This window comes from Syngnathoides biaculeatus, chromosome 20 (genome assembly GCF_019802595.1).
Source record: "Syngnathoides biaculeatus isolate LvHL_M chromosome 20, ASM1980259v1, whole genome shotgun sequence".
Classification (NCBI taxonomy): domain Eukaryota; kingdom Metazoa; phylum Chordata; class Actinopteri; order Syngnathiformes; family Syngnathidae; genus Syngnathoides; species Syngnathoides biaculeatus.
In genome coordinates, this window is record NC_084659.1 from 8,428,295 (window position 1) to 8,445,317 (window position 17,023).

The following is a 17,023-nucleotide window of genomic DNA, read 5'->3' on the forward strand; positions in this document are numbered from 1 at the left end:
CTCGGCTGCTGTGATATCGTTTTGACACATTGCTCCCATTTATTCCGTCAGAACGTTACTTGCTAATCTCGCTTCCCGATCACGTTTGATTTGATTCCTATTCATATCTCTGTCTGCAAAATGATTCTTTAATTGGTGTGAATTAAATCAACAGTAGGTACTTTGTGCTTGTGTGTAGGGGAAAAACTCATATAAGTACGTCTTTGGGCTAAATATGCGCCGCCTTCGCTCGGCTCATCAGCTGAGTGAAAACGAGGCAAATTGAACTGCCAGCAAGTGAGTGCAGAAGATCACGATCGCTTTTGATTCGATATGAAGATCCATGTCACTACCTTGTTCTTGTCCAACATTTTAATCAATGTGTCACATTTATTCTCCCCGTATTTACATTTTGCCCGATCGTGGGCTACATCACAATCAAGCCCTCCACACCCGAACCCTCCTGCCCACCGACATCTGCTACTACAAACCCACCGAAGACTTCATCTGAAAACAATGTTTTTGTACACATATATATGTGTATATATATATAGAGGATAAACTTTCTCGTTGATGTGTGATGCAATACTGCGGTTAGCATGGATAGCATGAATTGATTATTCATTATCAGGTCTATAATAAATTTTATCTTTAGTCTAAGTCATTTTTAATTGAAATACCAAGGTACTTCCTAATTTTTTGTTTTTTTTAATCCATGTCTGTGTCGATGTAGCTGCCACACTTTGAGAACCAGTGATTATGCTTATTCAATAAAAGGCGAATAACGGGATGAATTGCGGCATTATTTTTAGATGAAAGTGATTTGCGACGTTATAAGTAATTGGTAATCAGCCATCTGTCTTCTTTTCTCTTGATCCCTCCTTGACTTTTCTTCACGTTCTCTCATCAGCAACCTGTTTGGCGCTCATTTCCTGCCCCATAATCACCTCCTGCTCCTCTTTTACACAACATTATCTCCGGCCGTTCTTTTTCTCGTCAGAGCCCTCCGCGTCGCTCTTTTTCGTTGCTGTCCGGTTAATTGCCTCCAAAGTTCATGGTGTCAGCGGGCTAATGCAATTTAAGTAGGGTCGCAGCCCCTCTTCTTCAGAGCGAACGTTGGCATTTCATTAGATTCTGTTGGTTGGGGAGGTGGAGGGGTGCGACACAAGCTCATCATTAGTAATTAATACAGTGATGGGATTAGACCCAGCGTGAGACTCGTAGCAAACAGTACCATGCAGCGACTGCCATGACTTATATGGAGGTTTACGTTTTGAACAAAATCACCATGTTTCCGTTGTGTGTACACTTGAACGGATGCTATCAATGTACCGCCTTCCCCACGCACGGCGGCAGGGTTGCTCCCTTGCAGCATTAATTACATCATTACGGCCGGGATGGATCTCCATCTGCCCGGCCATTAGTCCTGTGCCGTTCCTGGGATGACCCGCACCGCGCCGCTGAATTAGTCACACGCCAGGGTTAAATGGGCCACGCTAAATTATGGAGCCATTTGATACGTTGGTGGCGCTATTTCTGAGCATATGTAACGCACGCCAGGCCGACGAGAGGGACGAAAGAACCAGAAAATAGAACGATTTTGAAAAATGAGAGGTGACCAGAACGAGCGAGGATAGTGTGATGGAGTGGAAGAAGTTAACTTTTCTCTGTCAAGGCAGATTTGCAGTGGGCTCATCCTATTGTTAGAAGTTGATAAGATTTTTATGAAGCATGATAAGACATTGATGGATTTGGCCATGGATCATTGGCTTAATGGAGGACATGGTTCTTCTCCACAGTGGTCATCACCCACGCTCAGCCAGTAGTTTTATTGTGGAGAAAAGTTTGTTTGAGTGCCACTAATTGTGATACATTGCAGTGATATTGAAAGAGACATTGTATTCAATCAGTTATTTAATCCTTTTAGTTCCCTGCGAATCTCATTTTGGACAATTTTATGCCTCCAACTTTGTGAGACTTTTGTTGAACGCCTTGAGGATCAACTTGACGCGCCATTGGGAGCCAAGCGCTGCTGGATATTCATTGTGTCCGCCGTCCAGGTGCTGCTAATGGAGTATCTGGATGTGAAGAACAGCCGCAGCGCTACGGAGCCGTCGGCCCAGCTCGCTTACGCCAGCACGGGAAGCGAGTTTGCCGCCTTCTTTGCCAAGAAGAAACCGCAGCGCGCCAAGCAGTCGCTCTTCAAGTAAGAACTACACTCAGGCGTGTTTGATCCCACTTGACAACTAAACTCCGCAAAGTGCTTAATTTTTGCTTAGCTTTTTTGATGATTATTTCCACGCCTCCTTTAGGTTCGAATCGTCGTCCCATGCCATCAGCATGAGTGCCTACTTGAGAGAGCAAAGACGAGAACTCTACAGCAAGAGTGGAGAGCTACAAGGTGAGGAGGGGGAGGTCAGGAGGGGAAAAAGAATTGATAGAATGGAAAAATGGGAGGGATGGGACTCTCAAGAAAAAGGTTGACCTGAAAGGATGGACAAGCTTGGTGATGAGTTGATAGAGATAAAAGTGGGAAAATGTGACTTCAGTCTGTTTATCAGACAAAATCAGACTCCACTTACAAAAAGTGATGCCAACATTCTCTATAATGGTCCAGGTGGTGGGGCGGGAGTGCAGATACCACCGGGACAAAGCGTGACGACGCGTAACACTTTGGAAAAGACGTGGATAGCAGGGTGACTTTGCAGAAGGCACCCAGAGGGGCAGACCTTCAAAACCTCACACATACGCCCACATGTCCACACTTGCATACACTCAGCAGTGAGTGAGCGAGCTGTACAGTCAGACCCTGGAGAATCAAAGCTGCTCTATTGCTCCTGCCTCTCCTCTCCCGGACTCGCCTTCTCCTTAGCCGTAACCTTGAGGTTTCGCTCTGCGGTCCCGCGTTCGTGCAGTCACTCTTACCTTTACACCGAGACCCCTTGTGGACAATAAATGCAGCAAGAAGGCGAGAGCCAGGCAGGAAAGTGCTTTTCATCTGTTCACCAAATTAGGATGCTTTCTGCATAATAGTACATCAATTAGTTAGCAAGCGCTTGTAAAGTTTCATCAATTTCTGGTGAAATGGAAAAAAAAAAAAAAAAAAAAAGCAATTAATAAATGCACCTCACATTCTCAGTTTGTTTTCAATAAAGCAAAAATGTTATTTTATTTGCTTAATCAGTTTGATACTCACTAAAATGCTTGATTCTAAAAATATTCGATATCTGGAGACGTAGCAAAGTTTGTGCCTTAACAACCTAATTGACGTTGACATGAGTGTCTGGTGTGACTCAAATCTAAATAGCTTTGAAAATGGATTGGATTCAACTTTTATTCTAATTTTTTTACTCTGATTTTGGATAAGATGTTGTGAAAGGGATTTGGAGAAATTTCGAGTGTATTCCCACCTAAATTTAATACCACTTTCTTTAGCAGAAAACCAGATGGCATTTCCCCAGTGAAGAAAATATATGCAGAGATAATGATGTATTAATGTTGAGAGTGGGCCTACTTAGTAAAATTATTATGAAAATCCAGGTTGACAGGAAAATAAGATCTTCAAATAATCCAAATCCTGCCATATTGCATACCATGACAAGCATTTTAGTCATCAACAAGCATTCATTCAAAGCACAATACAAAGATGATGTTGCAGGACTCAGTAGAAGTCATTAATCCAGTTCCTATTCTACTGAGTGAATGCATTCTTTCCATCTCGGGAAGGAGCAAGACTGATCAACTGTGGATAAAGGAGAAACCCCCAAATAGGCTTGAAATAACAGCTCACTTTTTTTTCCCCCCATCTTCCATCTGTCTGCACCTCAGAAAAGAACAGGCGGGATTTGTCTCTCTTTTTTCGAGTGGCTGAATGCCTCGGAGCGTTCATAAGAAGATGAGATTTCTTTGGGCTTTCATTTCACCTGTCACAATGTGCCGCACCGTCCGCAAAGAGCCTGGGCCCCCAGCCTTTTCAACCGCCGAAGCAGTAAGAAATCATTTAGAAAGTGAAATAAGTCCAATGCGATGGTAAGACGGGGTGGAAAGACTAAGGAGGGAAGGTTAAAAGTCATTGTTTTCATCAGGGTCTGCCGATGAAGCCATTAAGACATTTCTGAGGAGGAGAAATTAAGGAAAAAAAAAAACACGCATTGAAGACTTCATCCTGCATCAAATGAAATTGGAATGAGAGGTGGAGTCGATGAGTTCTCGTGGCTGCGGGATTTACTTGCCGCTTCCAGCTCAGTCACGTGTATCCCTATGCTTATTTTAAGTCAGTCCCGGTACACTAACGTTTGAAAATGTGGGCCTGATTGCTCGGAATTCGGTTCGTGCAAGTTTGGCTGTTTAAATCAAAGTTAAAGCTACAATAGTAAGTACACCTAATCTAATTCAAGAGCAAGCTCTAAAAAAAAAAAAAGGCCTTTACAGTACTTAATAATGCTCTGTTTGTTTTTTATTTTGCGCTTCAACTCACATTTGGCTTCTTTTTTACTTTTGTAGCAGTGCAAAATATTATTGTCGTGCAGTTTAATGCTAACTACAACCACAATAATGAATGTTCAATGAATATCTATTTTGATACAGCATGAGTGTTCATTTTATAAGATCTTGTTTCAAGTCACCACTGCGGAATATATAACAGTACCGAGGTGACTTTGGTACTGTCTGCACTAATGATCAAGAATTACCGTCGACTGTTCACACTCCTTTTTTTTCCAGTTTTAAGGGCGCTGTCTTATTTCAGGTAAATGAGCCACTCACCCCCCCTAGAATGATAGCTAGCAACTACTTGTACTCAAGTCCACAGCCTGACGAGAAAAAAAAAATGCACTCAATTGATTGTGTTCTTGCCAAACACAAAGGACGGTCCCTGATTGGCTCAGCGCATGGTCAGCATCCACAAACATCTCATCAGGAGCAATTATGGGCTTCATTTTCTTGTTCAAGGAAAGGCAGTCCCGAGGGGGAGACTCGGTGGGTGGGGAGCGTCACGTCGAGCTTTTAATCAGCATGTGTGACTGTGCAGTAAACGGGAATCAGCAGAGGAGCTATGTTTGTTTTAATATTACTGTTCCTTTGAAAGGAATGTGTAATAAGTGTAATTTATCTGTTGCGCGCCGGCCGTATATCTATGCAACGCATGCAAACACTTGCACGGGAAGCCATAATTGCCTCTTGCACACTCTGCCACATCTCATACGTTTCAATTAACCCGCAAGTCTTTATTACCGCTCCACGTGTAGCCATATGCACTGCTTTTGTGTGTGAGACTGGCTGCCAAAGTGCCGGTGTTTACTTCACACCGCACCACCTCATCCACTTTCAATCACACTTCTGATGAATAAGTGATGAAAGTTGCAATTTTCCGCCCGTAGATATGTTACCGTGCCCCCACCCGTTGTCCGTCCGGGCGGCTGATGACACGGAATCGCCCGTCAGTCATTTTGGGGGTGAAGGAAGAATGTACATTTTATCTATAACTCCCAGTCGGTAATATATTTTAAAAATGCTATTTCGCATCGTTTCGCAGCCGCTCGTATTGTTTTGTGTAATATTGTCTTGCCCTGGGGCATGTTTGTAGAGACAATCATACCACAGCAGTGCCATAAACCCAAGCCCGGCCGCCATATGCATGCAAATAAACAGACGTGTTTGTGACCTTCTGCCTCTGAGATGTTCACGTATCGCACTCCGAATGTATTTCACACATTTCTCCTTTTGCAATTCAAAAATGTAGGGGCAAGCAATCTAATTACAAGCGGCTTTCCCCGCCCCAGCTCTCCGATATGAGAAAATAAGAAATGTTGTACGTTGTTTTTCTATGAAACCACAGCGAATCCTCAAGAGGCGGCAGAACTGGGGGGCAGCCAGAGTGGCGTTCAATGTCAAGCTGCTTTGTACACGGCGAGGGTGGGAGCGGAGGTGCAAATGGAAAAAAGGTCCGCAGGGTTTTGTGGTGATGTGCGATACACTACACACGCTGGGAGTGGCCAACGCTTTGCGTTCTGATGCTGAATAGAACTTTTTCTTGGTCACCTAATTTTCACAATTATTGTTTCATAGTGCACATTCAATTGATATCTGATTACGGTACTCTGAACTAATTAGTCAAATACTTTATTGTAAAAGTAATTTGATTGCAGCTTCCCGGGTATAATCCATTGCACAGTTGACATAATCCATAATATTTGCCCTATGTGTCAGCCGTTCTTCCCCTTGAGTACTTTTCCTCTCCTCCTCTCACAGGAATCAATACACGACTTCCCGTGACCTCGCCATTGTGACTTAACATATTCATAAAGAAAACATCAGATGAGAGTTGAACTTTGTCGGCAGAAAAGTCGATTTATTATTATTATTATTATTATTATGGGATTTTAATGCCGAGGGCGCTCGCCCTAGCCTTGCTCCTTTGAACCCATCTAACGTTCAGACTTTATAGTACTAGCCGATGCTTTCCTTGCATTCCCTGGTCTGGTGTCACAAGGATGACGGAGGAGGGCTTACATCAGCGGCCACAGCACATGTAGGCTTTCCCGTTTTGTCACATGGGACATGTGCGACATCCTGTTTTCGAACTGTATTTCTCGACTCGATGATGTCGCTTATTATACCCCCTGCCTCATGCAAATTACAGGTAATGCTACACAGTCTGTGAGAGACCTGCAGTGTCTGTTCAACATGTACATCGCACATCTTACTGGGATGCAACAGATACCCACAAGCCCCAATCAAGGACATTTGAAATAATAACATTAATCATAATATTTCTATCTATCACTCCAATCTAAATGGAGATTCTATCACTACCGTAGCAATTCATCAATTGTAATTGTGTTGAACACAACTGGACTAGCCAAGACGCCCTTTGTGTGAAGTTTGCACTTATGCCCCTGTTACGTATCTTTTATGACACAGAATAAGTTCAGATTTACAATATTTAGGGCCGTAAGCCTCCAGGTGGAAAAGTGCGACCAAAGTCTTTTCCAAGTTACCCGTTTGACAACAGACGGATTTTACAAGGTCGACTTTGTTTGCCCGGCAATGAAATGTAATCACAGAAAAAGAGCCCGGCGGATTTTCCTCCCCAACCTGAGGCTAATTTCAATTAGCGCGGGAGTTCCTGTCGTTATTGGCAGATTTGAGCTTCTCTGCGGTGTTTACATTTCATCTCGGAGCCGCAGATTCCAGGGAGGAAATGAAGTTGGAATCGTTGGCATCCGCACTCAACCATCTTAAGGTGTTGGCATCACAGTGTGCAGTTAAATAATGCAAGGAAATCAGATCTGACCCCACCACGCACAAAACATGCCTGTGGCAGCGTGCAACTGGTTGCTCAGGTGAAGATGTTTGAAGTTTCATTTTTCTCATTTTCATAACGTCAATTAGAAGTGCGATGCCAGGTGTCACGCAGATGCATTTATGTGGATTCGTATTGGGGTTTTTTTTTTAGCAGCTATTGACACTGTAAAGCCCATTAAGGCGCTACAACGTACTTTAGTGCTCAATGTATTGTGTGAAATTAACACTAAAGTGTGTAGCACATTTTAAAGAACACTTAATATTCAATGTGCAAAATACAAGCTGGTACAATGTTGTCACCGCATCACCGGCGGCCGCTCCCTCAGTCAAATCCACAGAGCCACGCGAAAACACACGTTTAATAATTAATCCTGTTCGTTTCACGCCTGGATATATTTATGCTATTATTTATTTATGCTATTAATTCTCATCAGAGAGTTGGGTTCCTTCGGCTGGCGGAGCAAGGGCTTCAAATTAATTTTAATAATGGAAAGTGCTCATTAAGATCCAATCAGACATGAAGGCAGTCGGATTGTAATAGGATGCCCCTGCACTTGACCAAAAGATTCATGCATTATTTAGGCGCCGGTGTCAACTCTGTGGATTTGCGATTAAATTTTTCGGAACAGGGAGGCGTACCTATAGACGTGCGCGCAGTTTTGCACATGAATGCATAGACGGCAGAGTGCAATTCCCTGAAAAAGTACATTAAATGTTGATGGCAAATGAAATTTCACTGAGGTCTTAATTTGCAGTTTTTAATGGAACAGTACAAAATAATGCTGTTTATCTTTTATGAAAACAGGAACAAGCTTAAAAAGATTTAAAATGAAACTCGCATCTTCTAGCAGTACATCATCCACTAAATGAAGTCTAATTAAGTAAACAACATCATAACTAGTGTACATTTTTTTTTAGGAAATTCTCTCGATTCAAATGACTAAACTGGAGCACGTAAGAGGGAGCACATGATTCCTATTACGGCCTCCCTTCTTATTTTTTGTTACCGGTGCCAAATTTTGGAATTGACATCTTGGAGCACATTGGACAAGCCCCTCTGCTTTTCTTATTTAAAACCTGCCTTAAAACCAATTTTCATTCGCTGGCGTTCAGCACAGCATGAAGTCGATGCTTCTGTTCTTTTATCCTTCGCTGGAAAAAATTGAATATTTTGGCAAATGTTTTGACTGAGAAAAGTAATAGCTGACCCTATGACAAATGTAGAAGAATAGAACAATGACATTAATATGAATGTTGGTAGACCAGCAGTGTAAATAAATTATACTGTGACACACAGCTGTATGGCACACTTGTAAATGAGGGATTATTCCCTATCTTTGCTCATCTCTTTATTCCCCGCTCTCGTAAACATACGCTTGTACATGCATAGTCAAAACACACAACATGCAGATGCCGTCGTGGCATTTGGTATTACACATGCGTTTTTTTTTTCTCGCCCGCTAAATCTGGTCAGGGGCCGGAATTCATCGCAGGATCACACCGACTTTTTCTCATCAAACCCAGGAAAGTGTAGCTAATGCAATTTCACTAAGTCACTGACTGACTTGATTACATGTGGGCTGGGGGAGCGCATGGCAATGCGCCAACGGGGCTGGCGTGCTCGAGGTTTGTGTGGCGTAGGTAAGTGTGCGAGCTACTACAAAGTGTGACATAGAAGTAGTTTGTGTGTTCTCCTCAAGATGCAGCTGCATTAAGATTCATTAGGATTCTACCCTTTCACGCGCTCTTCCACACACCGCTAATCCCGCATGCTCAACAAAGTCCAGACCAACAAAAACATTTTTTCCACAGTAATGCGCCGACGGCTGGTAGCAGTCGGGTGTCATCCTGACCCTGTCACGTCCAGGCAAGTCTGAAGGAGTCCCATGCATATTAATGCTTCCCGCTATTTAATATTCATCGGTGTTATGCCCTGTTGGCAGCTGCTCCCGGACCCGAATGGATCAGCGAGGCTTCCTCCTCGCTTGCCTCGTCTGACACGGGTGCAGATGTTTAGAGCGTGAAATTAAATTGGTCATTGTCATCGGGGTCTGCACGCCGGGGAGTCGCTTGTTTGTGCACGTCCAAGTGGTTCACGTTTGGACAGGTAAAGGAAACTTCCCAGAAGTCAGGGAAGTTGGACATGGGATGCAAGATGAGTGCTCATGTGGCACCTTTGCACCGAGTCCTAATTGAATTGCCGCCAAAGGAAGAAGTCACGCAGGCGGTGGGGCTGTTAGATGACAGCAAATCTAAGTCAGAAACTCGTCACTTCTCACGAGAATTGACCGAGAGCTGTCTCCCGTACTTTTCAAATAAAATTTGTTCGATTAGAAATGCATTATTGAGGCCAGCCCTGAGGAACAATGACTTGATATGCATTTGAATGGACGGCGCCAAGGTAATACGCAAGGCCCTTCGGCACAGCGTGGAGGTGTCTTTGTGTTATATCACACAAGCTTTGCAAGGCCATATTGGAAATGGAAAATGAAGAAAACACAAGGCTGACGCTTTGTTCCAAAAACTCCCTTTTCCTATCACCTATCTCACACCTCTTGAAGTTTTTCCTTACCTCATTTAAAGTCTCCCAAATGCATCCAGGACCTTACATATCGCTAAATCACAATTTACTTTGGAATACTGTTTGCGCGTTCATGCGTGGGGTTGTATTCCTCCAAGACGTGCCTACGTGAACACGTGATCATTCTTTCCGCCGCGCAGTTTTCCGTATCGACGGAAAGCCACAATTCCATCTCCCGTCAATTATATTGATTACTTCAGCTTGAGTGGAGGTAATGAGCTTCAGTGTTCTTTCTCTCCCTTGTGATATCCGGCTTTTTCCCCTTTTCTGCATGAAACCCCAACTCGGATCTCCCGCCCCATTGCACCAGTATAGTAGTGTCGGAGCTTGTTACATGATTTTCTGATTAGCCCCCGTCAGCTGAGGTGGAGCGAAGGTATACATTAGTATTTGTGCTTGTGATTCCTTTATTCCGCTGCTTTATCTACCACCCACATCGTAGTACAGTGGTTAGCACATGAGCCTCACACTCAGAAGATCCTGGTTCAGGTTGTGTACTCCGGTTTCTTCCCACTTCCCAAAAACCTGCTCCAAAAGACTAAATTGCTCCTTGAATGGTTGTTTGTGTGTGTTCTGCCATTGATAACTGGTGACCAGACCAATTTCTTCCTTGAAGTCAACTGGAATAGGCTTCAGTTACCTGTGAGAATAAAATCAAATCTTTTCTTTACCATTTGTACCCTGCTTCTTTCCGGCACTCAAATTAGCAATGTTTTTATCTGACAAATACTGTGCCATTTGTCCATTGTTTTTACTGTACGTATTTTGACCGGGTCATTCCCTGTCTCGGTAGGCGGTGCCGATGACAACCTGATGGAAGGCGGAGAAATGAAGTTTGTGTGTAAGCCGGGAGCGAGGAACATCACTGTCATCTTCCAGCCTCTTCTCAGGTACGCCACTCTCCACGGTGTGTCTAGAAATCTTAAGTGAGGGCATGGACAAACGGAAGTCGCTTTTCAGACTACCAAGACGTTGATGAGCCGGTGTGTGACTCAATACCAGTAAAAATCTGAGTAATTCTATAAGAAGCCTCTTAGTGACCATCCATTGATTTGTGACTTTTTAACCTTGATCGACTTTGGACAAATCGGTCCCGATGTAATGCACTGAACCCCTGGTTCAAAATCATTTGTTGATACCATCCAGCAATTGGAATTGACAGTCGCTTTTACTTCGCATTAGATTCAGGTATTTGGAAGGCCTGATAGTTTTCTACATAACTCCCATGAGATTTGTGCAGATCCAATAATCAAGACGCCTAATTGAATTGTGTTGCTGTGATACATTACCTTCAAGGCTCCATTAAAGCGAGATGGTTCTTATTTCCCCACCACACAATTTGACACCACGCAATGTCTATTTGTAACACACAGGGGTGGGATGATTGTATCATTTTGGCACAAGCAGCGAGCTGAGCAGATGTTTTCAAGCTAAAAGCGTCTCGAATACGGCGCCTGTGGAGAGCCGTGGCGACGCGCCGGCCATCTGGAAGGCGGCTCCGCTAGCTTATAGAGGGTATACGGTGAACAGAGCGCATCAGAAATACTTTCATGACCCTTCCTTTCGATTCATCCAAGCTATGCAGAAACAAACAAACTTCTTGTTTTTGGGTTCTCTGTTGTCGATGACGATTTTGGATCACTCACTTGCAGTTGCAAAACACTCCCCTCCTTGCAACTAGACTGTGAGCCTCGGACCGGCACGCCTTGGCTTGCAGATGGTTTTCTTATGGCGGAGCTCTGCTGATGGATCGCTGAACTTCTCGCAGGCAGCCGCGCAACTCTTGGCGGCTTTGATGACAAGAGCATTTGAGTTGCGCACAGGCTGGCCAATTTCAATCTAAACATCGCGTGCCAATTTGTGTAATTTGTCAAACTCTTGCAAAGATGCATTTCTGTTTCCAAACACCCACAGCCATTTTCTAAGCAGAGTTCCTGAGTTGTTTTAGAGCAACGTTTTGGCGTTTCTCTCCCTTATAATCGACGTGAAAAGATTCACCTCCTGATCTTGTTTGTATTCTACCGTGCTGTGCTGTTCCCAAATCCAAAGCGATGCAACGTCGCCATTTACAGGGATCTGCTAGTCATTACAATTTACAAACATGAATATCACCGACAGGCTGGGCGAGAGCTATTCTATACAGACTCACTGAAAAATGCACTTGACGAATATCTATGTTGGTGGTAGTACACACATTGTTGGATTCCATGAATCTGGATTTCATGAATCTAAACGTCCACGGGGGTGAACGAGTGAATCCAATGCAAATGCACTCTTTGCAAGACGGGTGTCATTCGCATCCCCTCTAAGCCGTGCATCCCCTTGTGTCTTGAATCCACTGCAGCAAATCAGCTTGCGCATTAGGCGCCGCCAAGGCTGCCACTTGTTTACCATTCCGTCTTGGACCGTCTGGCAGCAGAAAAGCTGAGAAGGTACGCTCCGGTGCCTTCAAGGTTGCGTGTGTCTGACCCTGAATATGCTGAAGGGGATTATTTATTCTTCTGGGCCTTGGGTGGGCTCTGAATCCCCCTTGTTGGAAGCCCGGTCCGAGGGCGACATTTTAGTCAGCGATCGCTAATCACCACAGATAGATTGATGTTAATGAGAGAGAGTCAAGTCGGAAAATGTTTTCTGGTGTTATTTATGCATCTCCAGTGTCCATCTCCTGCAGTCAATATGCATGAATCATTATAATAATAAACGCCAGATCTCTGTCAAGCCCAAGAATATGAAGATATCCTCAAAGGTGACTGCCAGGAGTGAATGTATGGCTTTGGGGGCATGTTTGTGCACGTAGTAGCCAATTTAGTTGACTTGTGGGGTCTCTGGTTGACATTTTGCTGGTATTTCCAGCTCTTGCATCGGACGGGCTTGGCATTTTGAAAAGCTTCAGCGAAGGCTACTAATCTCTCCCTGTTCACCCGTTGCACGTGGCCCGGGCGGCAGGATGCTTATGGATGTAAATTAGACAAAAAGACATACATACATTAGCGTGATGTTAAACCAGCAATACAATGTTATTCTATGGATTGGGCTCATTAGAAGCACGGCAGAAGCACGTGTGGACCTTTCAAAGTTGAAGTGAGGGGAAAAACTGCCCACAAGGTCAACGTGTGACAAAGAGAGCTCGGAGGGAGTGGCGAGGGGAAGGACAATTGAACAAGCCATGAAAGTTTTGAGGAGCAGACAGAGAGCTCCATGATAAGAAGAGGACAGAAGGTCCCGGCCACCCGTCGCAGTTGCCTGTGGTGAAAACGACAACACGCCATGACTCTGCAATAATTTGACGCTCTCATTAAAACCCCTTCCTGGGAGCAGACGAGAACCAAAGACCACAAACAGAAAAAGCAAAAGGGGGAAAGGTGAAATTTTTTTTTTTGTTGTTGTTGTTTTTTTTTTAAAACATGAAGGAACAATATTCCCGGATGCTTTCCCACATGATTTATTGGGACTTACGTGGCTTTCACATTTAAGATGACCAAGGTGAAGGACTTCTTAAAAAGTAGTTTAGTTTTTCTCAATAGAAGAACAAATAAAGAAGACACCGTGCCCTTCACAGTCCTTTTTTTCTCTCGATCAACTTGGTTTTACTCCAGTTTCTTCCACACCTGCACCCATCAAATACCAGGAGTGTCATCAGGAAGGAATTTACACTAGAAAAGGTCACGAGCGCGTGCAAGCTGAATAAAGTCGACAAAAGAAAGCAACAACAGTGGCGAGAGCAGATGGCGGCGACGGGAGAAAAAGCACAAAGGGAAAGATGATTAAACAAAAGAAACAAACGGACAGGTGGGTTGAGAGTAGAACAAGATAAGAGTGAAGAAGAAAGAAAGCGAGAAAACCTCTTAAATTGCATCTGTGTTGAATGGCTTGTTAGTCTGCTTTGAATTGGAGTTTGTATGAGCACGCTCACATTGTTGGTGGAAGACAATGTGCCGGCCACGGGGAGAAAATGAAAAAGGCCGACAACAAGAGTGCTTAACTGCTAAGTGCTTAGCATTAAACACTGCAATATACCCCACTGATGTTAGGTGGTACAAAATGTCTACGTTGCTTACAATGCATCATTTGCACCTGCATTACAGAGTCAACAATTCACAGATACAGATACATTTGTACTTACACTTGCACACTGATACTACAACACCCGATACCCTTAACTTACCTGTCGTTTATAGTAGTATACTATTCTGTCTTCTGTGAGCCTCCAGTGTTGCAAATAGCAAACAGTTCCTCAAAAAGAGTTGGTCAAAGTTCATAAAAACAGTTTCACTTTGTACAAACTCCATAGATCAGCCAACAAATAGTATCTATGTCACAATATGAAGTTTTAAATAAATATTCAAACACAAAATGGCAAGGTAATATGTGCAGAAAGTTGAGCTAGCAATATGCAGAGCTATAGGCATATATTTTTTCAACTTTAAAAAAAAAAAGTTTTGCCAAATATCTCCCGGGATTATTTTGTGCATATAAGAACAGAAATCCGCTCAACTCTATTTAAAGAGCATTCTCAAAAAACAACAACAGCAGACGTACCAAAGTGCTGATTTTTGTAATATTTGAGTGATAATTGTGCTGTGATCAAGAAAATGTGTAATTTGGACAATAAGTATTTTTCTCACAATTTCAAGACCTACGTTCATTATCAAGTAACAGCGAATACTTAGGTGTAAGTACTTGTACTTGGACTCGGTCGAGGAAAAAAAGGCTAACGATTTAAATTGTAATGAGTTAAATTAAAGAAATTAGCAATGAATTGTAAGCGAAATATCTTATTTACTTAATTGACCTTTGAACGTTTTCAGAAAACAAGAAAATGCAACGAATCCGACAAACAAGAACAGGCCTCGATTCATCATTTGTTGCTTACAGTGACCTAGATTTCCAATTATCTACGCATACATAGAAGCAATGAGAAAAAGAAAAGAAGAAACACATTTTTTTTTTATATTGTGACAGTAATTTAAAAATTGCTTGGCCAATTATGCTATCAGGCTAGCCAAATTTACGAGAACAACAAAAGCAAACAAACATGAGTAACGGGCAGTCAAAGAGCGAGCGTGACATGAATCATTTTCACGAAGTGCAGCTTGAGCCACAAGCAAACACGAATACAATTCATGTGGTCGGCATGGACACACACGGGCACAATATATTAGATCCGCCGTTGCAGGGTCTTTTCTCCAGCTATAGAAGGCTGGATAAATGCTTTGATTTTGTTTATCCACCCCATAATGGAATCACACTGAGTTCCCGGGGCAACCTGTGCAACACGTGAAGCCAGCAGTCGTCATTCCGGCCATGGAGGGAGGAACGGGGGAACTTAAGGGGGGACCGTCTTGCCTGAACGCTCAGCAGTCGACGTCTTGTGAAGTCGGCTTTGATGGTCCCCCGAGGAAAATGGCGGAAAACGGGAATTGTTGGCTTGTCCGATTAGAGACTGAAATTGTGCTTGGGGACAAGAATTTCTCTCCGTTTATAGCACAGGAAGATCTCCTAATCGCTGTCCCCTGCAATGTCTCCGATTGGTCACATTTGAAAAAGATTAGACTGTATCTTCCAACAATCTTTTGGTCTTGTGTTACCCACTGCAATTTAATGAGGCTAAGCCTCGGCTATTTTGACCGCACAATAATTCAATGGAGCGCTGATATCCGCAGAGCCGTTACCACGGAGGGACAGAGATGGGAGGCGGGAATGCCTCCCAACGCTGGCGAAATTACTCAACCACAATGAGGACACATTGACGACTAGAAATTCAAGACGAGAAATTGTGAGGGCTTTGCAGCTACCAGATGATTTCCCCATTTTCCATTTCCTCTATCTTACCGCCTTCCATACTTCAATCCCCTGACAACATGAGCTGCCAGTCCGCGTTACCGTCACATGAGCGAGCCCACATCACACCGGCCTTTGATTGGGGGCCGGGCCTTTCCAGGTCGGCGAGCTGCTCCCTGATAATAACCTTGTTTGATTGCTGGAGCGGCGATGTAATTGATTGATCTGCAAAGCCTTTTCTGGGGAGCTTTTGAAGGACCCCGTGCAGATGCGGGCGAGGGAATGGATGCGTGTGTGACATACTGTGCAAACCACGACTCAAGACATGTGCTGCAAGTGATTGCTTCTCCCAGGTTTTACAGTTCATATCAGCTCGCCAAGGTGGACTTTAGAATGGTCAGTCGGGACAAAGTAGCCAAATAACAATGAAGGACCTTCAACGTTTCTGATCGTTTCCTCCTTTTCAAACCACTCACTGCAATGTGTCGAGCTCCTCGTTCTTGCTGACATAAAGAGTTGAAAAGGTTTTTGAACACTTAGTTATATATACGTATATATTTTATATTTTTCAGCAAATATTTTTTGAATAGTTTTGTACTTTTAATCCCATATCTTTATTTTTTTGTTTATCTTTCAATATTTATTTTTTTGGCGACACATTTGTATTTTTCCCCTAAAATATCATTGTATTTTCCCCTAGATTATTTTGAATAGAATATAGAATATTTTCGTATGGTATATTTTTGACAAATATTTTTTTCTTTTTTTTCTCCAGATATTTCATATTGTTAATTTACGCAAGCGCACCAAATAATTTATCTTCTGCTACTTCCCTTTGAAAGTGCTTGGTGGAGCTGGATATTTACCTCAAATGGCTCAAAATAATTCCGAGATTGTTTGGGTTTTAAACGGTTCCAAACACAAACAACCGTTTGTGATCTCCTTATTGCGCGTTCTATAAATGAGTCCATGTTTGTGCATAGTTCATTATTCTCCAAAATGGATAGGTCTGCGTTTCATCTAAAGGGAGCCCCCCAGGAGACAACTTTTGTCACTTTGCAAATGCGGCGGGTTCAACCAATTAGCCTGATTTGATATTAGATGACCAATAATGTCAGACCTTATCAAGCCACAAAGAAATGAAGCTCAGGCTCAAGTTTGACTCCTTGTATATTAGGTATATTGGTTGTCCATTAAACCTCCCTCAAACTGCTGGGAAGAGTGCAAAATACATTTGTCAAAGAGATGAATGTTCCCTCCCCGTTCGTCCTTCCTCTGCCATGCCCAAACCAGTGGTGCCAAGCATCCCCCCGCTGACTGCGCGAGAAGTGGAAAAGTCAAAGCGGCTGACTGATTGCACCTCACCTCCCTTTAAAG

The 17,023-nt window shown here is 43.3% G+C and overlaps 1 protein-coding gene across 1 annotated transcript in view; it reads left to right on the forward strand.

The window, feature by feature from the left end:
- exoc4 (exocyst complex component 4) overlaps positions 1-17,023 on the forward strand; it is a 60,620-nt gene that overhangs the window by 9,980 nt on the left and 33,617 nt on the right. Inside the window, exons 9-11 of the mRNA XM_061807332.1 lie at positions 2,040-2,185; positions 2,292-2,380; positions 10,659-10,755. Of these exons, the coding sequence (XP_061663316.1) occupies positions 2,040-2,185; positions 2,292-2,380; positions 10,659-10,755 (332 nt within the window). The remainder of the gene's footprint in view (positions 1-2,039; positions 2,186-2,291; positions 2,381-10,658; positions 10,756-17,023) is intronic.